This window comes from Sus scrofa, chromosome 4 (assembly GCF_000003025.6).
Source record: "Sus scrofa isolate TJ Tabasco breed Duroc chromosome 4, Sscrofa11.1, whole genome shotgun sequence".
In the NCBI taxonomy this organism is placed as follows: Eukaryota; Metazoa; Chordata; class Mammalia; order Artiodactyla; family Suidae; genus Sus; species Sus scrofa.
This window is the reverse complement of record NC_010446.5, coordinates 76,696,356-76,723,922: the sequence shown is the minus strand read 5'-3', so window position 1 is coordinate 76,723,922 and position 27,567 is coordinate 76,696,356. Positions and strand designations below refer to the sequence as shown.

Below are 27,567 nucleotides of genomic sequence, written 5' to 3'. Positions count from 1 at the left end.
AAAATGGAAAATTTTAAGGCATGCTCTGTGAAGAAAAATGAAAGGAACTGGAGTGATTTAACTTGGACAAGAAAAGGACGAGGGGACTGTAATATTCTTAAAATTGAAAAAGGACTCTGAAGAGGAACTCGGCAGATTTCTTTCTGTGTTCACCTGCATTAATACAAATTTAATTAGATGTAAATAAAAACATACTGCTTAGAAGGATAAATAAATTCAATTAGACTATGAACCATAAATTGTCTCTTGAATACTTGTATTTTGCCTGGGACTTCATCAGGGAATCTTTTAAGATTCCTTGTTCTTCACAACTATATGATGGTGCAGAAACAAGTCTTATAAAACATTGAAATCTATGTCTCTTGTCTGGAACTGGCTCAAAGTAGAAAAATTAATGTTTTTGGAGCCACACGTTGAGGTGGTAAAATAATATAAATTTGGCATTGGGGAACTAAAAGTAATTACATCAAGAATACCTTTGGTTTCATTTCAGCCTGAGTCATAAATCCATAAAAAATCGTGAGTTGTTCTTTACCCAGTGGAAGACGACCTCTGCATAGAGTATGGTTTTTCTACATTAAGTGGTACACTCTTCTAATGAAAGTCTGGAAAATGTTATATAAGCTTCTGGAGTGAGCAGTTTTTGTGAAAGAAAAGGGTCAAAATTGTAGAGAAATACACATGTTTAACTTTGTTGCACTTTACAGATAATGCATTTTCCCCAAATTTCAGGTTTATGGCAAAGTCTCTCAGCCACATTTTCCCAACTCATTTGCTCATTTTGTTTCTCTGTGTCCTATTTAGGTAATTCTTGGCCAATGTTTCAAACTTTTTCATTATTAGTGTTTGTTATGGTAATTTGTGATCAGTGATCTTTGATGTTACTATTGCAGTAGGTTTTTTTGTTTATATTTTAAAATTATGGCACGTACATTTTTAAAAAAGATGTAAATCTATTACGTACTTAATAGACTATGGTGTAAATATAACTCTGATTGTGCTCTGAGAAACCAAAAAATGTCTGTGATTCACTTTATTGTGATATTCGCTTTATTGCGGTGGTCTAGAACCGATCCTGCAGTATCTCCTAGGTATGCCTGTAATAGAAGGGGAGAAGAATTAACATTAATTTTGTGCCTGCTGTTTACCAGGGAGGAACTATATGTAATCCTTCCTCAGAGACACTGCAGGTTTAGCTTTGCTCCTCCCTTTTTGTTGATGAGAGGACCTAGAAGCTGGGAAGTCAAGTACTCTAGTCAGTCAGTGGTGCACAGTAGGTGTCGTGGCAGTACCGGAATCCCATCCTTTGTGCTTGAAAAATCAGTGCCACTTTTACTCTTTCACATGAGGAAGGAGGAGTGAAAGGTTGTAAAAGTTATTAGCACTCTCTGTAGGGCAGAGAGACAAGGAAATTATTATTTTTTTTAATTTGGAGGGAGTGATATTTAGAAGTTCCAAGAAGACTGGAGAAATAACTCCTAACCAGGAGTTTTTAGAAAAATGTGGCATGCAGCATATAGTTTTTAGTAATAGTACATCAGTGTTGTAGGTGGCCCACGACCCTGGGAGAGAAAGAAATTGGGAGTGGCATACACGAATGAGTAAGGCACGACTGTGCAACGTACTCGTTTAAAGTGGGCAGTTCAGATGTGTTGAATCTGAGGTTTGGAGCCATGTCTTACTCCTGTTACATCCCTAGCTCATTACCTGGGGCGTGGTAACACATACAGGACGTGTGTCTGGATGGATGAGAAGTGCTTTTGAGTGCTCACTCTTTATTCACTTTGAATCCATGCATGTAGAAGGATATGCAAAGATGCTGAGGAATAGAATTAAATTTCTTTTTTTTGTGTGTGTGTGTCTTTTTTCCTTTTCTAGGGCTGCTCCCACAGTATATGGAGGTTTCCAGGCTAGGGGTCTAATCGGAGCTGTAGCTGCCGGCCTACGCCAGAGCCATAGCAACGCGAGATCGGAGCCGCTTTTGCAACCTACACCACAGCTCACGGCAATACCAGATCCTTAACCCACTGAGCAAGGGCAGGGATCGAACCCGCAACTTCATGGTTCCTAGTTGGATTCGTTAACCACTGAGCCACGATGGGAACTCCCAGAATTAAATTTCTTGTATTTTATTAAGCGATATTTCAATCATCTTTGAAAACATCTGTGAAAATGGTTTTTTTTTAAACATTCAAAGGATTTTTTAAAAATTTTCCTAAGGCTTACATTAAAAAAAGTATTGAACCACTGTGAACTTTAGGAGACTTAATGAGGCAGAGGACATTTAAGAACACTGCACAGACCTGGCTCTTGCCTTAGAGATGAAGTGCTGGAGGGCAGAGATATGAATCCAGCAGCCAGGTTCCCAGGAATAGACCTGAAGCTGGGTGATGCAGTTACTCTTTATGCCACCAGGTGGCAGCAGAGCTGCGTGCTGCCCCGCAGGAGGCCCGTCTGACCAGCAGGGGTGCCTGGAGCCCTGGAACTGTCTTCCTTCTGCTTCAAGAAAGCTGAGGACCTGGGTGCAGGTCAACCCCGGAGGTAGGCAGTGTTCAGAGTGAAAGGAAATTCACTGTTAGAGCAAGGTGCTTACGGTCACAGGTCCAGGGTGTATGAAGGAAAATGCCAGCTGCCAGGATCATCAGAGCTGGTCCCAAGGCAAGACTGGGGAGTGGGGGAGCAACCCACAATCTGATTCGTGTTGGAAGTAAGTGAGTTCTTGGCCTTGCGGGTAGGGGTATTTTTCACATGAAGCTATCAGATGTTTTACCTCTTCACCTTGCAGTGACGCAAAACACATGTCCCATTTTCAAGGTTGAAACTGAGGTGTTGAAGCATTTTGCCACTTTGCTCATCCCTGAGACAGGGCCGCTACTGTAAAGTCCTCCTGAGGAGCTGCCTTTTGGGGTTATGAGGGCTTCCTAGGGGAGGGGCATGCTAGAGCTTGTACTTGGAGCTTGGCCCTCAGTGCTGAGTGTGGTTTAGCTGTCCGTGGACACAGTCCAGCCCGCTAACTGTCCCTACTCTGTCTGTCTGGCATGCACCGGGACCGTGGCCGGGGACCCAGGTGCTGGGCCTTGAGCAGGTGGGTTTGTGCACAAGCTCTTCAAGAGCAGAGTCATGTGCTCGCCTGGCTCTCACGCATCATGAGAGCTCATCTTCCAGTGGCCGCTCTGGGCTAGGGGCTGGACATGGGTCCCCATGCCCTCAGGGGACCCTGTGGCTATGATCCCCCCCTTCGGGATCCAACTAGCCTGCACCCCTGCCCCTCCTTCCCGGCTTCAGGTGGCTTTTTCTCATACCCTCAGTTGCAGCAAATTGGTTCTCCAGTCTTTATGTCTTCCTCAGAGGTCACTGTGTGTGTAGTTTTAGTTTTGGTGAGTCTGTGGGAGGACATGGGCTCTGCTGCCTTGGTCTGGAACCCTAATTCCACATCTTTGTATGATTTGGGGAATTCTCTTAGAGTCCCATTTAAACATAGGACTATAAGTGGAGATTCTCAGTCTGAAAGGTAAAGCTATTATGTGAAGCATGACTTGGACCAACAGGAAGCCCTCTGGATGTGTCATCTTCTGCCTGTACCTGCTTTCTCCCCATCCACCGTTACTGAGCGCCAATTTGCACATGTGCCCTGCCCTGGGTTTCAGAGAATGTATGCTCCCTGTCCCCCCCTTGCACAAACTGTGGCCTAGTGTGGGGCTATGGGGATTCAGGGCGGTGCTCCCTTCCTTCTGGAGGTTAGTTTTGAACTTAGCCTGATTATGCCTTAGTTCAGGCATTATTATAATACAGACCCTGACCTGCATCAAGAAATTGGGTTAAGCTGATTGTTCTGAAGTGTGTGGAATGTGTTGATAGGATGGACTTAAGTCTGGGGTGGTCTTGAGCAGAGTGGGAACGGGGTCCACGGTGATGGCCCCTTTGCAGACAGTGTGGAATGCTGGCTGGGGGATTAAGAACTGAAACCAGGGAGTGGGCTTGCAGTGGTGGGTAGCTGGTCAGAAGTTTTACTTTCTTCAGATGGTGAATACTTCTCCTTGCATTTTAATGTTTTTCATTAGTATTATACGTGTATAAATAGTTTTAAAAAGTCAGATGTACAAGGTTCAAAATAAAAAAAATTTTAGACCACTCTCTGACCCTTTACAGCTGTAATTTTCATTTCACGGGGACATTTACCTTTAGAATTTTTAGCTCTTTATTCTATTTATGTATTTTTAAAAATATCAGGTTTTTTTTTTTTTTTTTTTTGCTCCTTAGGGCCATACTCAGTCATATGGAGGTTCCCAGTCTACTTGGAGCTGCAGCTGCTGGCCTACACCACAGCCACAGCAACACGGATCCGAGCCGTGTCAGCGACCCAAATCACAGCTCGTGGCAACACCGGATCCTTAACCCACTGAGTGAGGCCAGGGATCGAACCTGCATTTTCATGAATACTAGTTGGGTTTGTTACCACTGAGCCACAAAGGAAACTCCTAGGTCTTAGTTTTGTTGGAACAAAATTTCTGATAGTTGAAGAGTGCATGGAAGAAAACTTTTTGGTATCTTAAATGTTTGAAATTGCCTTTATTCTACGCTCCTTCTTAACTGATAAAAATGGCATAGCATTATATGTTGAACATAACATTTTAAAAGCTCCCTTCATTTGTCTTTAATTTTCTAACCCCAGTGTGACAAGTGCTAAGCACATTGGGAGTTCCCCAGTGGCCTAGCAGGTTAAGTATTTGGTGCTGCCACTGTTATGGATCAGGTTCAGTCTCTGGCCTGGGAACTTCCTCCTACTGCAGACACGGCCAGAAAAAAACCAAAACAACAAAAAAAGACATAAAAGCACATTCATTTAGACATTTTTTTTCATTTGTTATACTAAGCACTTAATACGCATATTCTTTAGTTCTGGAAATTTATTTTATATTATTTCTTTGATTTTCCCTCCTTGTTTCTTTATTCTTTCATTTTAAAAATCCTAAATGAAATCCTTTGAAGATGATGAATCTCTGAATTATTCCATTAATTTTCCTTTGTATTTCCTCTTTAATCTCTCAAAAAACCTTATTCAGATATAATTTACATTCAATAAAATGCTCAATTTCAAGTCTACAGTTTAATAGGTTTTGACAAATATATGTGCTATGTAACTATCATTATTATCAAGATATGGTATGTGTCTGTCACTCTTTTGTGCCCTTTTGCAGTCAGTCCCCTTCCCCCTTTCCTTGGCCCTTGGAAATCACTGATTTGTTTTCTGTTGCTCCAATATTTTCCTTGGAATTCATGTAAATCATCATATGGTACATCATCTTTGATGTTTGCTTCTATCACTTAGCAAAATGCTTTTGGGATTCATTAATGTTGTTGCCTGAATCAGCAGTTGGTTTTTCTTCTTTGTTGAGTAGTATGGCATTGTATGGGCATACCACAATTTGTTTATGCATTCACCAATTCAACATTTGAGTCATTTCTGTTTTTTTTTTAATAAAATACAATCAATACATTTTATTCTTTTTTTTAATATATATTTTTTTATTTTCCCACTGTACAGCAAGGGGGTCAGGTTATCCTTACATGTATACATTACAATTACATTTTTTCCCCCACCCTTTCTTCTGTTGCAACATGAGTATCTAGACAAAGTTCTCAATGCTATTCAGCAGGATCTCCTTGTAAATCTATTCTAAGTTGTGTCTGATAAGCCCAAGCTCCCGATCCCTCCCACTCCCTCCCCCTCCCATCAGGCAGCCACAAGTCTCTTCTCCAAGTCCATGATTTTCTTTTCTGAGGAGATGTTCATTTGTGCTAGATATTAGATTCCAGTTATAAGTGATATCATATGGTATTTGTCTTTGTCTTTCTGGCTCATTTCACTCAGGATGAGATTCTCTAGTTCCATCCATGTTGCTGCACATGGCATTATGTCATTCTTTTTTATGGCTGAGTAGTATTCCATTGTGTATATATACCACTTCTTCCGAATCCAATCATCTGTCGATGGACATTTTGGTTGTTTCCATGTCCTGGCTATTGTGAATAGTGCTGCAATGAACATGTGGGTGCGTTTGTCTCTTTTAAGTAGAGTTTTGTCCGGATAGATGCCCAAGAGTGGGATTGCAGGGTCATATGGAAGTTCTATGTATAGATTTCAAAGGTATCTCCAGACTGTTCTCCATAGTGGCTGTACCAGTTTACATTCCCACCAACAGTGCAGGAGGGTTCCCTTTTCTCCACAGCCCCTCCAGCACTTGTTATTTGTGGATTTATTAGTGATGGCCATTCTGACTGGTGTGAGGTGGTATCTCATGGTAGTTTTGATTTGCATTTCTCTTATAATCAGCGATGTTGAGCATTTTTTCATGTGTTTGCTGGCCATCTGTATATCTTCTTTGGAGAAATGTCTGTTCAGGTCTTTTGCCCATTTTTCCATTGATTGATTGGTTTTTTTGCTTTTGGGTTGTATAAGTTGTTTATATATTCTAGAGATTAAGCCCTTGTCAGTTGCATCATTTGAAACTGTTTTCTCCCATTCTGTAAGTTGTCTTTTTGTTTTCTTTTGGGTTTCCTTTGCTGTGCAAAAGCTTTTCCGTTTGATGAGGTCCCATGGGTTTATTTTTGCTCTAATTTCTATTGCTTTGGGAGACTGAGCTGAGAAAATATTCATGATGTTGATGTCAGAGAGTGTTTTGCCTCTGTTTTCTTCTAGGAGTTTGATGGTGTCCTGTCGTATATTTAAGTCTTTCAGCCATTTGGAGTTTATTTTTGTGCATGGTGTGAGGGTGTGTTCTCGTTTCATTGCTTTGCATGCAGCTGTCCAGGTTTCCCAGCAATGCTTGCTGAATAGACTTGCTTTTTCCCATTTGATGTTCTTGCCTCCCTTGTCAAAGATTAATTGACTGTAGGTGTCAGGGTTTATTCCCGGGTTCTCTGTGCTGTTCCATTGGTCTGTCTGTCTGTTTTGATACCAGTACCACACTGTTTTGATGACTGTGGCTTTGTAGTATTTCTTGAAGTCTGGGAGAGTTATGCCTCCTGCTTGGTTTTTGTTTCTCAGGATTGCTTTGGCAATTCTGGGTCTTTTGTGGTTCCATATAAATGTTTGGATTGTTTGTTCTAGTTCTGTGAAAAATGTCATGGGTAATTTGATAGGGATTGCATTGCATCTGTAGATTGCTTTGGGTAGTATGGCCATGTTTACAATATTGATTTTCCCAATCCAGGAACATGGAATATCTTTCCATTTCTTTACATCTTCTTTGATTTCTTTGATTAAACTTTTATAGTTCTCGGCATATAGGTCCTTTACCTCTTTGGTCAGGTGTATTCCGAGGTATTTGATTTTGTGAGGTAGAATTTTAAAAGGTATCGTATTTTTGTATTCCTTTTCTAATGTTTCCTTGCTGGTATACAGGAATGCAACTGACTTCTGAATGTTAATCTTATATCCTGCTACTTTGCTGAATTTATTAATCAGTTCAAGGAGTTTTTGGCTTGAGTCCTTAGGGTTTTCTAGGTATAGTGTCATGTCATCTGCATACAGTGACAGTTTGATCTCTTCTCTTCCTATATGGATGCCTTTTATTTCTTTTGTTTGCCTAATTGCTGTGGCTAGGACTTCCAAAACTATGTTGAAGAGCAGTGGTGAGAGTGGGCATCCCTGTCTTGTTCCAGATTTGAGTGAGAAGGCTTTCAGTTTTTCCCCATTGAGGATTATATTTGCTGTGGGTTTGTCATAAATGGCTTTGATTATGTTCAGGAATGTTCCCTCTCTGCCCACTTTGGTGAGGGTCTTGATCAGGAATGGATGTTGGACTTTGTCAAATGCTTTTTCTGCGTCTATTGAGATGATCATATGATTTTTGACTTTTCTTTTGTTAATGTGGTGTATGATGCTGATTGATTTGCGTATGTTGAACCATCCTTGTGAACCTGGGATGAACCCAACCTGGTCATGTTGTATGATTTTTTTGATATGTTGTTGGATTCGGTTGGCTAAGCTTTTGTTGAGGATTTTTGCATCTATATTCATCAAAGATTTTGGCTGATAGTTTTCTTTTTTGGTGGTATCTTTGTCTGGTTTTGGAATGAGGGTGATGGTGGCATCATAGAATGTCTTTGGGAGTATTCTCCTTCTTCAACCTTTTGAAAGAGTTTAAGGAGGATGGGCACCAGTTCCTCTTTATATGTTTGGTAGAATTTGCCTGTGAAGCCATCTGGTCCTGAACTTTTATTTGTAGGGAGTGTTTTCATGACCTCTTCAATTTCATTTCTAGTGATTGGTCTGTTCAGTTGGTCTGTTTCTACTTGATTCAGTTTTTGCAGGCTGTAAGATTCTAGAAAATTGTCCATTTCTTCCAGGTTGTCAAATTTGTTGGCATATAGTTGTTCATAGTATTCTCTTATGGTTTTTTGTATTTCTGCTGTATCCGTTGTGATTTCTCCTTTTTCATTTATAATTTTGGTTATTTGGATTCTTTCTCTCCTCTTTTTAGTGAGTCTGGCCAGGGGTTTGTCAATTTTGTTCACTTTTTCAAAGAGCCAGCTCTTGGTTTTATTAATTTTCTGTATTGTTTTTTGAGTCTCTATTTTATTGATTTCTTCTTTGATCTTTATAATTTCCTTCCTTCTGCTGACTTTAGGACTTTTTTGTTCTTCTTTTTCTAATTCATTTAGGTGGAGGGTTAAGTTGTCAATTTGGGATCTTTCTTCTTTTTTGAGAAAGGCCTGTATTGCTATAAATTTCCCTCTGAGCACTGCTTTTGCAGCATCCCATAGATTTTGAGAGGTTGTGTCTTCATTATCGTTTGTTTCAAGGTATTTTTTAATTTCATTCTTGATTTTCTCATTGACCCATTGGTTTTTTAGTAGCATGTGGTTTAGTCTCCATGTAGTAGGTTTTTTCTCTTTGCTTTTCCCATGGTTGATTTCTAATTTCATGGCATTGTGGTCAGAGAAGATACTTGAGATAATTTCTATGCTCCTAGATTTATTGAGATTCGCTTTGTGTCCCAATATGTGGTTGATTCTTGAGAATGTTCCATGTGCATTTGAGAAGAATGTGTATTCTGATTATTTTGGATGTAGTGTCCTGAAGATATCAATTAAATCTAATCTTTCTATTGTTTCCTTTAGGATCTTTGTTGCTTTATTGGTTTTCTGTCTAGAGGATCTGTCCATTGATGTGATTGGGGTATTAAAGTCTCCTGCTATGATTGCATTCTCATCAATATCTCCCTTTATGTCTGTTAATATTTGTTGTATGTATCTGGGTGCTCCTATATTTGGGGCATATATGTTGATGATAGTAACATCCTCTCCTTGGATGGACCCTTAATCATTAAATAGTGTCCTTCTTTGTCTTTCTTTATGTCTTTTGTTTTAAAGTCTATTTTGTCTGATATGAGCGTTGCAACTCCTGCTTTTCTGTCATGTCTATTGGCGTGAAATATATTCCCCCACCCTTTCACTTTCAATCTATATGTATCTTTTGTCCTAAGGTGAGTTTCTTGTAGGCAGCATATTGAAGGTTTTTGCCTTTTTATCCACTCAGCCACTCTGTGTCTTTTGATTGGGGCATTCAGTCCATTGACATTTAAGGTGATAATTGATAGATGATTATTTATTGCCATTTGAACCTCATGTTCCAGTTGTTTCTATGTTTCTCCATTCTTCCTTTCTTTTTTTTTTTTTTTTGGATGGTCTCCTGTTGTTATCTGCTTGAGTGTATTTTTTTTTTCATTTTTTGCAAATGCAATATTTGGTTTTGACTTGTGGTTGCCCTGTTTTTTAAGTATGCTAACCCCTTCCCATAATTGTGTGTTTTAGCCTGATGGTCCTGTAAGTTCAAACACTTCATTAGTATATTAAAATTAAGAAGAGAAACATACAAACAAACAAAAAGTGTTATTTACTTCCTAACATCCCTTGCCCACATTTTATGGTTTTGATGCCTCTTTTTTATTTTTTTCCTTTTTAATTTTATTTTGTTTGAAACATGTTCATGATTAAATCTGTATGCTGGCTTATTTGAGTGACTGCTCTCTGATTGCGGTTTCCTCAGTCCTAGTTCTTCCTCTTCTTCTTCTTTTTTTTTATTTTCTTTTTTCTTCCCTTTCCTTCCTTTATTTTTGGTTTAGAGAAGCCCTTTCAATATTTCCTTTAACCTGGATTTTGTGTTGCTGTATTCTTTAAGTTTTTGTTTGTTGGGAAAAATTTTTATTTCCCCTTCTATTTTAAATGATATTCTTGCTGGATAGAGTATTCTAGGTTGCATATTTTTTCCTTTGAGCACTTTAAATATCTCTTGCCATTCTCTCCTGGCCTGTAGTGTTTCTGTAGAGAAATCAGCTGATATTCTTATGGGGGTTCCCTTGTAGGTAACATTCTGTTTTTCTCTTGCTGCCTTTAGGATCCTCTCTTTATCACTAACTTTTGCCATTTTTATTATGATGTGTCTTGGTGTGGGTCTGTTTGGGTTCAGTTTGTTTGGGGCCCTCTGTGCTTCTTGTACCTTGAACCCAGTATCCTTTAGATTTGGGAAGTTTCTAGCGATAATTTCTTCAAATATATTTTCCATCCCCTCATCTTTTTCTACTCCTTCTGGAATTCCTATTATGTGTAGATTGGCCCGCTTTATATTATCCCATAGGTCTCTTATATTGCTTTCCAGTTTTTTGATTCGGTTTTCTGTCTGTTGACCGGATTGAGTGATTTCCATTCTTCTATCTTCCATATCACTGATTCGTTCTTCTGCATTATTCATTCTGGTTTTTACTGCCCCTAGTTCAGTTTGCATCTCTGCAAATGAATGTTCTAGTTTTTCTTGGCTCCTCCTTATATTTTCTAGTTCCTTTCTGAGGGTATCTGCATTACTGTTCATATCTTCTCTTAATTCCTTCAGTATTTTCACTATTTCTCTTTTGAACTCCAGGTCTGTCTGACTGCAGAGATCTGTTTCATTGTTGACTGTTTTAGGTGAGTTCTCCTGTTGGTTTGACTGGGGGTGGTTTCTCAGCTTCTTCATCTTGCTTGTTGTTTTCTTTCTCCTGAGGGAGTTGTACTCTCCGTTATCGGGCAGTGTTTGCCTTGTCACTGCCGTGGAATATTTCCTGAGGGCTGACGTTGTTGGTCAATCTTTTTTGAGGCAGTGCGGCTTTTCTGGAGTGTTGATGGGGCTAACAGTGTTTCTTTGAAGCAAAGGAGGGCTTCCTGAGGGCAGACAGGACTGGGAGGTCCACACCACAATGGTAGCAGATTTCACTTGGTCATGCAGAGCTTGCTCTGGTGTTTTGAGGCTGTGGGGTTCTTGCAGGGGGTTGGCGGTGTTGGGCAGCTGTTCCTCAGGAGTGCAGCACCCCCTGGGGGCTGGAGCAGCTATCTGGGTCACTGAGAACCTAAGAGGCTCTTCCCTAGGGCAGCCGAAGTCAGAAGGACAGCCTGAGAATGTAGGCGGATCTTTTCACAGTCTGGCCGAGCTTGTTGCAGCTTTTCTGGGCTGCAGGGGCTCTTCCAGGGGTCTGGTGGTGCTGAGCAGCTATTCCGCGGGAGTGGGGCACCCCCTGGGGGCTTGGGTGGGTGGCAGGGCCACTGGAAACCTAAGCGGCTCTTCCCCAGGGCAGCCCGACTCAGAAAGACCGTCTGAGATGTTTTCCTGACTCGGCCAGTCTTGTTGCAGCTTTTCTGGGCTGCAGGGGGTCCTGCCTGGAGCTGGCAGTCCTATGCAGCTGGTCCACTAGGTCTCACCACCCCCTGGGGCCTTGGGCGGGTAGCAGGGCCGTTGGAGACCCAAGAGGCTCCTCCCCAGGGCAGCCTGACTCAGAAAAACTGTCTGAGATCTTTTCCCGACTCGGCCAGGCTTATTGCAGCTTTTCTGGGCTGCAGGGGATCCTGCCTGGAACTGGCAGTCCTATGCAGCTGATCCACTAGGGCACCCCCTGGGGGCTTGGGCGGGTAGCAGGGCCGTTGGAAACCCAAGAGGCTCCTCCCTGGGGCAGCCCGACTCAGAAAAACCGTCGGAGAATTAGGCCGATCTATTCACGGCCTGGCTAGGCTTGTTCTAGCTTTTCTGGGCTGCAGGCCTTTTCTCGGGGGCTGGTGGTGTTTGGTGCTGCTCTGTGGAAGTGTAGCCCCTCCAAAGGGCAAGTGGGCCTGTGCAGGGACAGCCACTGCGGTGGTAGGCTTCAGGCAATTGTTGAGGCCAGCCCTCCTGGATGGCAGGCAGTCCCAGGTCCGGTGAGAGCATAGGGGGTGGCGGGGGTGGGGGGAGGGGATGCACTGGGAAGCACAGCTTTCTGCTAGCTAGCGGGCCTGTAAGCTTGCTGTGGCGTGGGGGGTATTCTATGGGGACCCACCCCTTCTTCTCTCCCCTCCCCAGCACGGGCGCAGACCAGGCTCTTCTCCCAGGTTCCCTCTGATGCGGCTTTCCACTTCCCCGCCCCTAGAGTATTGTTCCCTTCCTCTGTGACAGCTTTGTTTTCTAGTCTCCCAGGCAGTCTCTGCCCCGTCAAATGGTTTCTAGACCTCCCAAGCAGTTTCCGCTCCGCCCTGCCCCCCCAGCCCGTTCTCAGGGTCTGACCTCTGCAGCCGGGATCTCGGTGCCCAGCCCCCATCCAGGCATCCCCCGTCCCTTTCCCGGGGACTAACCTCTGGAGCCGAGGTCTCGGTGCCCAGCCCCCACTCAGGCGTCTCAATTTTTGGTGACTGTGCCCGTAGTTCAGATGGTCTGTTGGGTTCTTGATTGGCTTTTCCGTACTCCAACTTACTGCTATACTCTTCTCTGCATCTGGAGATTCCTCCGGTTTGTTTGATCTTTCCCCCGGTAGGTGACTTTCCAGGGTGCGGGAACCCTTTCTCCTCCGCAGCTCCCTTTCGGGAGCGCCTGTCCCGCTCGGATTCACCTTCTCTCACTCTCCTCTTTTCTCCCGTTCTGCCCAGTAATGTCACAAACTTCTTGCCATTATTGGAGTTTAGGTTCCTCTGCCAGCGATTGGTTGCTGTTCTGTGCGAGTCATTTATTCTGTAGATGTGCTTTTTTTGTTGTGTTTGTGGAAGAGGGTGAGCGTGTCTCCCTACTCCTCCGCCATCTTGTCCTCTCCCCATTTCTGGTTTTTGACTGTTATGAATGTAAGTTATATAAACAGTCATGTACAAGTCTTTTACAGGATATATGTTTTTATTTCTCCTTGATAAACACCTAGGAGTGAAATTGCCAGGTTGTGTGGCGATTGTGTAATTGCTGGCTGCTTTCGCCAGCAGCTGTGCCATTTCACATCCCCATGAGCAATGTGTAGGAATTCTAGTTACTCTGTTTTCTTGTTTACACTTGGCATTATCAGCCTTTTAAATTTTACCCTTCTGGTGTGTGTAGTGATCTTTCTTTGTGGTTTTAGTTTTCATTTCCCTAATGACTATTGATATTTTCCATTCATATATCTTTTGCGGCATGGTGTCTTTTCAAATCTCATTTTCTATTGGGTGTTTGCAGTCCTAGAATGATAGGAGTTTTTTTTGTATATATCCTGGGCATAATGTATTCATATATATATTTTCTCCCAGTCTGTAGCTTGCCTTTTCGTTTTCTTAATGGTGAGACTTTCAACAGGCAGAAATTTTTAATTTGATGAAGTTCTATTTTTTTTATGACAAATATTTCAAGTGCTATCTAAGAAATCTCTGCCTAGCCCAATGATAAAACTTTTTATGTTTTCTTTTAGGAGTTTATAGTTTTAGTTCTTACCTTGGGTCTATTTGACATATTTAAAGTTATTTTTTGTGTATGGTAGTAGGTAAGGGCTAAAGTTCACTTTGTATGGATAGCCAATTATTCCATCACCCTTTGTTGAAAAGTCTACCCTTTTCCCATTGAAATACTTTGAATTGAAAAGGCTAGACTTTTGTTGAAAATCATTCAGTCATATATGTGTGGGAGTATTTCTGCACTCTCTATTTTCTTTCATCGACCTCTGTGTCTATTTGTATGCCAAACACACTGTCTTGATTACTGTAGCTTCATAATAAGCCTTGAAACCAGAAAGTACCAGATCTTCCAGCTTTGTTCTTTTTCAAAATTGCTCTGGTTAATCTAAGTTCTTTTTCCTCCTCTTCTTCAAACTCTGCTCAACCAGCTGGAGATCAAAACTCTGAGTGCCTCGCTTGGAATTTTCCACTTTCCACCATTATGGAGCATGCAGCCAGGGAAGTAGCCTTGGGGCTTGTACTCCTGTGTGTAAAGAGAACCATGAAAGATGCAGGCATCGAGATTCAGCTTAGTGCTCAGAGGTATAGAGCAGAGAGTGCCACAGAGACATGCGCAGCGGCCCTGCCGTCCATCACTCCAGCATCATCTTGAGTCTCACTTTGGTATTTTGCTACTGCAGGGGGCAGAAAGCAAAAAGAAAGGCTTTTCTGGCAAGATTAGAAAAGCCGTTCTCTTCCATTAGTTCCGTGTCTCTACCACTCAGTTATTTTATGGCTACTTCTGATTTCACACAATCCATCTTCTTCACACAGTAGTAGCTGCGATGCAGCAGCCTTTGCTGGTTGCCCTGCTTGAAATAAGATTTCCAGTGGTTTACTCCCAAATGTTTGTGATTTATATTGGGCCGACACCTACCAGTATAAATTTCCTCATAGGCACTACTGTCATCAGTGGCTGCATAACTACGTCCCGAGGCTGATTCCCTTTCTCTTGTGCATGGATTGCCACCATTCAGGTGTGTAGATAGGAACAGGCACCATTTCTCTAATTTTGTACCTTGGGAGATCAGTTTCCATTCATGAAATTTGCAAAATTGATAACAGCATTTTCATGTAATCCTTAAGTGAGTTATTAGCCTAATTCATTCTTCCTCAACCTTTTTTCCTCATTGCCATCTACTAATGAGAGAAATTAAGTACTGAGGAATGATATTTTGTTGGATAGTGTTGAATTTAGAAGAGCCATGAACCATTGTAATGTTTAAGCCTTTTGCCCTCCAAGAACCAATTTCCTCCTTTGGGAGTGCTGTTGCCCTTGTTGAGAATGTGTGGTCTACTTTGTAGAAAATAGGTAATTCTATAACAGTTGCAACGGCAGTAATAACTTTCCTTCGTTAAGTGATTCTTATATACCGGACATTGTACTATGTACTTGATTAGGTTTATCTTGTATAGCCCTTATAAAAGCCATGTGTATAATTTCCATTTTCTGAATGAAGAAACTGCTATGGAGAGGTTGTTACCTTATCTGAAACATAGGTTCAAAGTGTAGATCTCAGGAAGCTTCTCTGTGGACCTCAGAGATCTCATTCTACTGCTTTCTTCTCCTCACAATGAATTAATCGAAAAGTGTCATTCTACGGCCAGTGATGCACAATTTATTGTGGGGCTTAAAGTCCCAACATATCGACTCCTAGGAATGCTTCTGTTCTTCCTGTTTGACATTTCTTATAGGTCTTCAAATGTATGTATGTATGAATGTATGTATGTATATGTATGTGTGTATGTATGTATGTATGTATTTTTGGTCTATGAGTTGCTAATAGTTTACTGGGAAGAACAATTGGCAAGTGATTATAAGGAACTCTGAAAGTATAAAGGGTGATAATTCTAGAGAGGATTATTATAGCCACAACTTGAAAACATTTTGTTTTGGAAGAATTCAGGCACAATTTACCTATATCCTGATCCTATGAAAGAGCTCCTCATCTATAATATGCAATTATCCATTTAAAGTTTTACTATTTTTCCTTTTACATGTTTGCCTATTTAAGATGGTAAAAGTAATATAACACATGATAAAAATCAAATACACTAGACAAAAATAAGATGAAAAGTTAACTTTTCTTAGCTCCAACTTCTAAATTCTACTCAGATAGTTTCAGTTTTTCCCTGAATTTAAAATGCATTTATCAGCATGTGTAGATATATCTATGGATATTCCTTTTATTTAAAAACTTGAGAGTATAGCATTAAAATTGCATTATATCTTGTCTAAGTCATTCTTTAAAAATTGTTGTGTAGCATTTCATCATGGCTGTTTCATTATTTCTTTGACTCACTTTGTAGTAAAAGATATATGGCTAGGTCCAACTATTCACTATTCTAGGGAGTCTTTTGAAGAATGTTCTAAGTACACATAGTTTGGCGTTTTTGTGAGTATACTTATACAGTAAAGTAGAGGAATAAGACTGTTAGATCAAAGGGTGTATAAATTTTCATTGCTAAATTGCCCTCCAAAAAGGATACAGGAAACTACCCTGATACCAAACAGTGTTTGAGAAGGTCCACTCTCACAGCACTAGATATTCTAAAACTAAAGATTTTGCCAATCTGATACATGAAAAGCAATGTCTTGTTTTGATTTGCCTTTCTTTAGTTATAAGAGGTTGAGTATGTGTGTGTATGTGTTTTCATGAACTGCTTATTCATATTCTTGCTCATTTTTCTATTGTGAAATCCCTGTTTAGTTTTGTTTCATTGATTGTATGAGCTATTTGCAAATGAAAGAAATTAGTCCTTTTCATTTGTATGGCAGTTCAACTTAACCAGTTTAGTTATGGCTTTTACAGATTTTTGATAATTTGATGTTTAAAACAGTCCATTGTATTGAGGTATAATTTACATAAAAAATGCATACCTTATAAGTTTGCAGTGTGTTTACCTGTATGACCACCACTTTGATCAAGACATAGATTGCTTTTATCATTCCAAAAGTTGCCTCATGTGTTTTGGAGAAAATCCCACCATCCCTGGCCCTAGGAAAGAAGTTTTTGCTTTTTGTTTCTACAAATGCATTTGCATTTCTTAGGACATCGTGTGGCATCATAAGGTACACACTGCTTCGTGACTAGGATTTTGATTTGCATTGAGCTGGATATACTGGAAATTTTCTATTTTTCTGAGGTGCATTCATTTACATTACAAAGTTTGCTTATATAGTCACCTTTTGTATCAGCTTCTGAGGACTGCTATAACAAATTAACATAGAGTGGCTTGAAACAAAAGAATTTCTTCTGTCATAATTTTGGATGCTGGAAGTCTGAGCTTTTTGGCTTGCAGCTGTGTATTTCCTATCTCTGGTCAGCATTCTTTCCTCTGTCTCCCCGTCTCTTCTCTTTTTAAAAGACACCAGTCATTGGGAGTTCCCCTCATGGCTCAGTGGTAGCGAATCTGACTAGGATCCATGAGACCATGGTTTCGATCCCTGGCTTTGCTCAGTGGATTAAGGATCCAGCATTGTTGTGAGCTGTGGTGTAGGTCGCAGACAAGCTCGGATTCCACGTTGCTGTGGCTATGGTGTAGGATGGCAGAGCCCTAGCCTGGGAACTTCCATATGCTGCACTTGTATTCCTAAAAAGCAAATTAAATAAATAAAATAAAATAAAACAAAATAGAATAAAGTAAAATAAAATAAGATACCAGTCATGGTTGAGTAAGCCCAGCCTACTCAGGTGTGACTTCGTCCTAACTAATGACATTTCTAGAGGTCCTGTTTCTAGATAAGTTCATATTCACGAAGGAGGGGACAACCCACCACTGTTCTTCTGGCCCCAGAAAATGCATGCCCTTCTCGTGTGTGAAATGTATTTATCACATCCCAACATTCTCCAAAGTCTTCATCATTCCAGCATCAACTTTAAGTCTAAAATATCATTTAAACATAATCACCTCAAAAAGTTTGGAATCTGGAGTTCCCGTCGTGGCACAGTGGTTAATGAATCCGACGAGGAACCATGAGGTTGCGGGTTCGGTCCCTGCCCTTGCTCAGTGGGTTAACGATCCGGCGTTGCCATGAGCTGTGGTGTAGGTTGCAGACGCGGCTCAGATCCCGCGTTGCTGTGGCTCTGGCGTAGGCCGGAGACTACAGCTCCGATTCAACTCCTAGCCTGGAAACCTCCATATGCCGCGGGAGCGACCCAAGAAATAGCAAAAAGACAAAAAAAAAAAAAAAAGTTTGGAATCCCATATTTGGTATCCTCTAAATCAGGTGTGGGTGAGACACTAGTTATAATCCATCCTGGGCCCAGATTCCTCTCCATCCACAGACCTGTGCAGCCCGAACACAGGTTACCTGCTTCCACAACACAGTGCCGGGACAGGTGATCCCTTTCCAGAAGGGAGAAACTGGAAGGAAAAAAGGAGTCACACGTCCCAAGCAGGTCTGAAACCCCACAGGGCAATTCCATTCCATTTCAGGGCCTGAGAATGCATCTGTTGTTCCCTGCTTTGTTCTTGGGCCTTGGCGGGGCAGCTGTAGCCCCCTCCTTACTGCCCACCACAGCAGGGACTCCACTGTCTCTGAGCCTTGGAATCCTTCTTCCTTCATTTCATCCCTTCTCCGTCCATATCATCTACTGGAAAAAAATTCTTGAAAAGCTCACTGGTCTTCTGTGGATGATGTGGGGGTCCAGTCATCAGATGCACAGTTCTTCACAGGGCTGTCCTGGCTGACTCCACCTCTGCTGCTGGCTTCTGCTGGATGGCGATTGGATGCCTCGGTCATGTGCCCTTGGCTCTTTGCCAGATCAAGGCATCTGGGGAGACTGAGAATATTTCAAATCATCATGCGCTGGTTCCTTTTTACTTAACAATTCCTTCCTCAGTCTACTCTTGACTTTTGTTTTTTTTTTCTTCTTTTTTTTTCTATTTGGCCGTATCCATGGCATGTGGAATTTCCTGGACCAGGGGTGGAACCCACGCCACACGCCACGGTATCAACATAATGCCAGATCCTTAACCTGCTATGCCTCATGGGAACCCCTTCCTCTTGAGTGTTTACCATAAGCAGAAAAAACAGGACACACCTTCCACACTTTGACTGGGAATCTCATTAAGCAGACATCTAAGTTCACCACCTGTAAGTTTTATTTCCACCACCAAGTAATGGTGCACAGTTCAGCCAAGTTCTCTTCCATTTTGTAACAGGAATAGCCTTTACTCTAGTTTAAGCTAAGGGTATTTCTCATTTTTATCATTTCCAATAATGAGTTTCTATCATGAATGTGTATTTAATTTTGCCAAATGCGCTTTTTTTTTTTTGAATCAGACACTGTTCTTGGGATAAGCCTGAAGGTTGTGGTTGACTTGATTTGGTAGTACTTTTGCTGAGAGTATTTTCATTTTGACATCAGAGTGTGCTCGTCTTACATGATGAATTGGGAATTATTCTGAAGGGTTTGTGTAGGATTGGCATTGGTTGTTTCTTAGAGGTTTGGTAGAAAATTCACCATCTGGGTCTGCAGTTCTTTGTGAAAAAGAGTGAACTATATGATTTTTATTTATTTTTTATTTATTTATTTTTATTTATTTTATTTTATTTTATTTTTTTGTCTTTTTTTGCTATTTCTTGGGCCGCTGCTGCGGCATATGGAGGTTCCCGGCTAGGGGTCTAATCGGAGCTCTAGCTGCCAGCCTATGCCAGAGCCACAGCAACGCAGGATCCGAGACGTATCTGCAACCTACACCACAGCTCACGGCAACGCCGGATCATTAACCCACTGAGCAAGGCCAGGGATCGAACCCGCAACCTCATGGTTCCTAGTCGGATTCATTAACCACTGCGCCACGACGGGAACTCCTGATTTTTTTTTTAAAAGATAAAGAGCTATTCAGATTTCTTAGTTATTTTGTGTAGTTATTTTTATGGTAATTTGAATCTTTCATCAAGCTATTCGTCCACTCCCTGCATCCTGCTTTTTTCTAGTCCATTGATTCAACTCTTCAACACACTCATTCAAATTGGGACCTAATACAGTATGAATGTTAAGAATGCTTTTAGGGAGTTCCCTGGTGGTGCAGCAGATTAAGGATCCGATGGTTTGGGTTGTTGCTGTGGTATAGTTTTGATCCCTGGCCCAGGAACTTGCACATGCTGCAGTGAGGCCAAAAAAGAAAGAAAAGAAAGACTTTTAAAATTTTATCTACCCATCTCCATTCTCCTATAATGTTGCTGAGCAAGCTGGGTTAGGTGCCCTATAAATTTCTGAAATCATCTGTCTCATTCTTTTCTTGGCTTCTATTTTACAAAGATGATGGCACAAAGTTTTGTACAGTCTTTGTTTAATTTTTATTGTTTTTTTAAAGCCAGTTCTTTTTTTAAAAGTTAAAATATAAAGAAAAATTTATTTTGTTAACTTTTCTGTGACCTTGCCTCACTTCCCCCAAATCTTACATTAAGAATGTTCTGATTTTTCTTCCCTTTTGGTGTGTTGGCCTTCCGATCTCATAGATTACAGGCCAATGGAGGACAAAAATGTCACTCTGTGACTTCCAGCCACTCCTCCCCATGGCACTGGACACCCAGCAATGACTCAGTGACTTACTGGCTATCAATTGATCTAAGTTATAAACTAAAAGATGAATCTTGGTTCAGGATCTTTAGAATCTACTCCAGTTTTTACAACACTCTCTTCCAAGATTAAAGTTTTAATGATTTAAAGAGGTGCAAAACCTATGGTAAACAGACATCATATTTCATTATTTTCATTTTATTTCTATTCTTGTACTTTTCATCCTTTTCCATAGTAGTTGTTAGAAAATGCAATTTCTTTCTCTATTGATTTGGTCCTTGTACGTTTAGTAAGTATTGATTCTCCCCTGAACTCTTTTGCTACATTTCTAAGAGAGCAAAATCTTAAAAGCTTTATTTCATTTTATTCAAACAGGCACTAACATACCAGTTATTCTACAGAGTCTAGGATTTTCCCAGCTCTATAGTTTGTAACTGCAATTTAGCGCCTTCTGCCATTGTTAAAGATAGCCTATCCATCTGTTTCAATTTTTAAAAATGATGTTTTTATTTACTAACTGGTTGTCTACCAAGATGAAACTTATTGTGACTTTTGCCATGTGTTGGAAAGATAAAGTACAGTTTCCTGTTTTAAAGTAGATTAAAAAATGGACATTCATTTAACATGTGTTTATTGTACCAGATAAGTAAAATTTATACCTAGAATTTGAATAATATTTAGTTCAAATATGGGAGAGAGAAAAATCAGCCTAAAGAGTAGAATGTTATTTAAGTCTGTAGTTCTGAATTATACTGCCTCATTTCTTCATTCTTTAAAAAAACTTGAGTTTGTTCTTCTAATTTCTCATTACTTCAATTTTATTATTGATCAACTCTTGATGTTTACTCCAAAGCAAGCTGGCAAAATTAAATTGACATCCTAGGAAGTAATGTCACACCACTATCAGTGTGTTATGATATTTAGTTAATCTCAGTTATATTTACCAGGAACCATATACTTTATAGTGCTGTTTTTATTTGCTTCTGGGTGATACCACATTTGCTTAACATTTGTGGAACTCAGTTACTTTATTAATTTGGAATATTTAAAACAATAGGTTAAGCAAATATACCAGAATACTTTTGAAATTCCTTCTAACTTATCTGATTACAATTTTTACATTTATATAAATAATTACACATTTTTTTATTTTGGAAAATAAACATCTAAGCTTAAAGGATATTGAAAGGTATAATTCTGAATGTACATGTTATATGTCAGAGCTAAGAAATTGGAGATGTTTTGTCAAAATGCTAGGAACTTAAGATAATTATTATAGCAATTCTCTCCGAGTCCAGGCAGGACCAACTATTACAGAATAATGGTATCTCTCTAACCTTGTTAAAGATCTTCTGCATATATTCTCATGATTACATTGTAGGACATGATCATTTTATTAAGTATTTTAAAACCCAAATCTAAATCTTGGGTTATAGCCCTTTGCCAGAGGAGATGGAGAAGAGTAAGTTATGTCCATCCTGACCTCTCCTGGCTCTATGATGACCTGTTCTTCTGAGTCTTCCACTGTTATGAGTTGCTGCAATGCTGTGTGTCATTTTTGTTTCTATAGGTGGTAACTGGAAGGTTTCCATAATCACCAGTGACTTGCCAAATGCAGGGACCAGCTCACAGGTTTATATTATACTCTATGGACGACTTAGGACTTCAGCTCCCATATATCTGTATGGAACAGATGGAGTTCGATTTCAGGATGGCCAGGAAGACGTATTTACTGTAAGTAGTAAAACTGAGTAAAACCTGGTAATGTAAGCTGGTAGGTACTTTGCAATGGATGCAGTCTATCAAATTGGGCACATCCTGTTATAACAACATGTGTCCTGTAGAAGATCAATCAAAAGTGATTCATAGAGGATTTTGCTCAGGCAGGTTATACACAAGCAAAACTGCAGTACAATAAGAGACAACAGCTAGAGAGAAACACTAGATGACAACATTTGTTGTTTCTGTACTTGTGGCTGTCAGGAGCAAGGGCTGTGCCTTTCTGTCTGAGGCTCTAACAGATTAGTCTCAAAGTCAAGGTCAAAAAGGGAAAATAAATGATCAAATAAAGGAAGGCAAAGAAGCTTTCATCGAGTTATTGGGTCATGACATATGAGATGATCCATTGAGATCAAGATCGAGACCTGGGGAGAAATAGAGGTAGCCAAGATGCTCCAGTGTCATGTTGTTAAACCTGAGTCAGGAAGGTCAGCAGTCACAGGCGAGGTTTGGAATGAGTCAGCATCAGGCACCACAGGTGCTTAGTAATGTCTTTTGAACCAATGACTGGATGCACAGAGGGATTGTTCTGAACTGGGTAGAGACAGAAAATAAAATCACAATCAGAAAAAAGTGTCCTTTGTGGCAGTGAGGGATGGACTGGGGGTTGGGATCAGCACATTCACACTGAGGTCTATGGAATAATTAGCCAATGGGGTCCTGCTGTACAGCACAGGGAACTCTACCCAATATTCTGTGATCATCTATATGGGAAAAGAATCAGAAAGAGAATGGATGTGTGTACATGTATAGCTGAATCACTGTGTTGTACAGCAGAAATTATCTGCTTGTACATCAACTATACTTCAATAAAACTTTAAAAAATGAAAAAAAAAAAGAAGAAAGAAGTGTCCATAAGTATCCAAAATCTTTGCAGGATACCGTTACATGTGATCCCGGGTGTGTGGTTTACCATAGCCTGTGTACTCAGCCCATGTATATCACAGGAGAGGCTGAACTGTTTGGTACCAAACTAATAGTTTAATTTGAACTATCCTTTCCATGCTTTCTATGTGAGTCAGTATGTATGTATGTATGTATTTGTCTTTTTGCCTTTTCTAGGGCCGCTCCTGCGGCATATGGAGGTTCCCAGGCTAGGGGTTGAATCAGAGCTGTAGCCACCGGCGTACACCAGAGCCACAGCAATATGGGATCCAAGCCACGTCTGCAACCTACACCACAGCTCACAGCAACGCTGGATCCTTAACCTGCTGAGCAAGGCCAGGGATTGAACCCGCAACCTCATGGTTCCTAGTCAGATCTGTTAACCACTGAGCCACGACGGGAACTCTTGTGAGTCAGTATTTAAAGAAACTCTTTTGTTGATGGCCAATAATATATAAAAATTAACAACAAAGATTTTGATATTTTGCATGTGTAGGAAATAATTTTAGAGATGAATGTACTACAAGAGTCTGAACTGTTTTTGTTGCTGTTTTGCTATTTTATTGTTTCAAATTTACTTTTAAATCCAATTATACTTTCACACAGTGAATATATTTTGAATATTCTTTATAAGAAAGGAGCACCTATACCCTCCCAGTCACTTTTCCTTCTCTCACAGGAAACTGTTTTAAGTTTGATGCTTTTTTTTCTGAGCACTGTTATCTACATTTCAGCTCTTTCTGTTGGTTTGGCCTTTTTTTGTTTTTTGGTCTCTTTGTCTTTTTAGGGCTACGCCTGAGGCATGTGGAGGTTCCCAGGCTGGGGGTCCAATTGGAGCTGCAGCCGCTGGCCTGTGCCACAGCCACATCAACACAGGATCTGAGCCATGTCTGCGACCTACACCACAGCTTACACCAATGCTGTATTCTTTACCTATGGAGCAAGGCCAGGTATCAAAGCCGCATCCTCATGGATGCTAGTCTGGTTTGTTAACTACTGAGCCGTGATGGGAACTCAGGTTTGGCCTATTTTTTAATTGGGTTGTTTTTCTTTTTGTTATTGCATTGTAAGGCTACTTTATACGTTCTAAATACTAGACCCTTACCAGAAATATGATTTGCAGGAGTTCCTGCTGTGGTGCAACAGGATCAGCAGTGTCTTGGGAGCACTGGGACACCCAGCCTGGTATAGTGGGCTCAGGATGAAGCGTTGCCGCACTTGTGGCTTGGATCTGATCCCTGGCTCAGGAACTCCATATGCTGCAGGGTGGCCAAAAATGGGAAAAAAAATATGAATTGCAGATATTTTCTCCTATTTTGTGGGTTATCTTTTCACTCTTTTGATAGTATCTTTTAATGTACAGGAATTTTTAGTTTTGTTAATGTCCAGTTTATCTATTTTTTCCTTTTGTTCCCTGTGTTTTTGCTGTCATATCTAAGAAATTATTGCCAAAGCCAAGGTCATGAACACTTAGCCCTTTGTTTTCTTCTGTATTAGTTCTTTGATCCATTTTGAGTTAAATTTTATACATGGTCTATGAGGTAAAATTCCAATTCCATTCTTTTTTGTGATACCTAGTCCTTGCTCTGCTTTTTGAGTCCATTTTGATAGTTTGTGTGATTCTAAAGATTTGTCCATTTCATCTAGGTTATCTAATTTGCTGGCACACAATTGTTCATGATATTCCTTTATAATTCTTTTTGTTTGAATAAGGTTAGTAGTAATGTCCGTATTTTCACTTATGCTTTTGGTAATTTGAGTTTGCCTTCTTTTTTTCCTTAGGCTAGCTAAATGTTTGTTAATTTGGTTCTCCTTTTCAAAGAACCAGTGTTTGGTTTAGTAGATTGTATTGTTTTTCTATTCTCTGTTTCATCTCCATTCTAATCTGTTATTTCCTTTCTTCTGCTAGCTTTGCACTTAGCTTACTCCTCTTTTATCCTAGTTCTGTAAGTTGCAAAGCTAGGTTATTTATTTGAGAACCTCCTTCTTCCTCCTCTTCCCACTTTCTTCCTACTCCCCTCCCCTTCTTCTTCCTTCATTCTCTTCCTCCTATTTCCTCCCCCTTCCTTCATTCTCTCCCTCCTATCTCCTCCCCCTTCTCCCTCTCCACAGAGTCTCTGAATTTATTAGATCAGAATCTCTAAGGAAGTTTTCTCTCACAGCCAGCTTGCCAGTCTAGTCGATGAATGTTCACCTGACGTGATTTCTTCCTTTTAAGTATTTCATATTTCACATATTTTATAGAATTACAGCTAAAATTTCCCTCTGAACTCTAGTATGAGTCCATACTAATGTGAATCACTAGTTTTTCATATGTTTTTTATTCTTCTCAAGGTATTTTAAAGTTTCCCTTGCAGTTTCTTTGACTCATTCACTACTTAAGTGTATATAATTTAATTTACACATATTTGTAGATTTTTCAGTTTTCTTTCTTGTATTTATTTCTATTTTCTCATTCCATTGTAGTTAGAAAAGATACTCAGTATGACTTCACACCTATTCAATTTTCAAAACCTGTTTTGTGATATAGCATATATTCTATCCTTGAGAATGTTCTAAGTACATTTGAGAAAACTGTATTCTGCTGCTGTTGAGTGGAATGCTTTATAAATGGCTCTAGTTGGTATATGATGTTGTTCAGTTCCTCTATTTCCTTACTGATATTCTGTTTAGTTGTTCTACTGAAGTCTCCAATGACTATTGTAGACTATTTCTCTATTCAATTATGTACATTTTTGCTTCATGTATTTTGGCACTCTGTCGTTAGGTGTGTACATTTTTATAAATATAAAATCTTCTTAATGGATTGATCACTTTATTAACATACAATGCCCTAGTATAAGGTTTTAACAATCGATTTTGTGAAATTACATTGAAAGAAGTTCTCTTGGTTTTTTTTATAGATCACAGTTGGGGAGCTTGGCACACTCTTTAAGATTCGTATTGGTCATACTAACTCTGGACTTTCCCCCTCCTGGCACTGTAAAGAGGTAAAAGCATATCAATACTCCCATCCTTTGTAAGGTCCTCTGCCAATTCTGTTTAGGAATCAAACCTCAGAGGGGCATTTCACACCTGCTGTGAGTTGATGCAGTAAAACCTGGACTTTTTAGTCAGAGCTTTCCTCAGGGCAGCAGTATCATATGCCCTTAATAATAATTTAATTCCTAATTAACTGAGGGAAGCACCTCAACCAAACAATCCTCTCACCTCTGCAAAGAAAAGAAAATACTTCAGACTCTACATAAACTCTCATTGCTTCTTGATATAGTTGCAATAGAAAAGATGACCGGGGGGGTGTTATCAGCTTCAGAAGGTTGTGAAAATAGTCCATTTGCATTGGTAAAATAATCATCTACTAGATTTGAGCACCAGCCATCAAATTTAGGCTATTCATGCTAAGCAAGAGGACGTCCCTGAGTAATTGCAGGAGAAATGAGAGGCTTATGTTTTCTATATTACTCAGAATTAAAATTTTTTTTTTTGTCTTTTGTCTTTTTGTTGTTGTTATTGTTGTTGTTGTTGTTGTTGCTATCTCTTGGGCTGCTTCCACGGCATATGGAGGTTCCCAGGCCAGGGGTTGAATCAGAGCTGTAGCCACCGACCTATGCCAGAGCCACAGCAACGCGGGATCCGAGCCGCGTCTGCAACCTACACCACAGCTCACGGCAACGCTGGATCCTTAACCCACTGAGCAAGGCCAGGGACCGAACCCGCAACCTCATGGTTCCTAGTCGGATTCGTTAACCACTGCGCCACGACGGGAACTCCAGAATTAAAAAATTTTTACTTATTTTCATGATTGCCAATAAATGCACATCTTGAATATTGGAAATCACCCAGTGTTATTCATTTTTGTGTATGGCATATTTCCAGGATAAATGATCTTTAACTGAACAAGTTCTCAAAATGCAAAGAATACCTAGTCAAACTCCTCATATTCTTGGAAAAATTGTTCTACAGTTTTTTAATACACGAGAAAATTAATGAAAAATTCATAGAAGATGAGCAATCCCTTAAAAACATATTTTTATTTTATTAGAATAAACATATAGTTGTTAATAATCCCATCTTTACATTAAAGTCGCAAAAGATACTGAAGCAGAATGAGAAAATGAAATTCACTTTATGAAAATACAGAACGTAGAAGTTAGATTTCAAAGTTCAAGATTACTGCCTGGCTTCTATGTGAAATAATTTCCTCTTTTATGCTATATAGAGCTTTTGAAATATGGTCTTCAGATTGATATGTAAATGATCATGTATGATAATAATGACATCTTTTACTTTTTCTCTCTTAGTAAGCTAAACTAATTTATGAAAATTATCCTTGGGAATTCTCATTGTGGCTCACCAGTAATGAACCTGACTAGTATCCATGAGGATGTGAGGATGTGGGTTCTATCCCTGGCCTCAATCAGTGGGTTAAGGATCTAGCGTTGCCGTGAGCTGTGGTGTAGGTCACAGATGTGGCTCGGATCCAGTGTGGTTGTGGCCGGCAGCTGCAGCTTCGATTTGACCCATAGCCTGGGAACTTCCGTATGCCATAGGTACAGCCCTAAAAAGCAAAAAAAAAAAAAAAAAAAAAAAAAAAAAGAGAAAAGAAAGAAAGAAATGGAAAAAGGAAATTACCACTAATCAC

At 40.1% G+C, this 27,567-nt stretch overlaps 1 protein-coding gene across 1 annotated transcript in view; it reads left to right on the top strand.

The window, feature by feature from the left end:
- The window catches only part of LOC100627466, a 272,180-nt gene that overhangs the window by 130,138 nt on the left and 114,475 nt on the right, over window positions 1–27,567 (top strand). Inside the window, 2 exon segments of the mRNA XM_021089367.1 lie at window positions 21,832–21,995; window positions 25,829–25,915. Coding sequence (XP_020945026.1) covers window positions 21,832–21,995; window positions 25,829–25,915 — 251 coding nt within the window.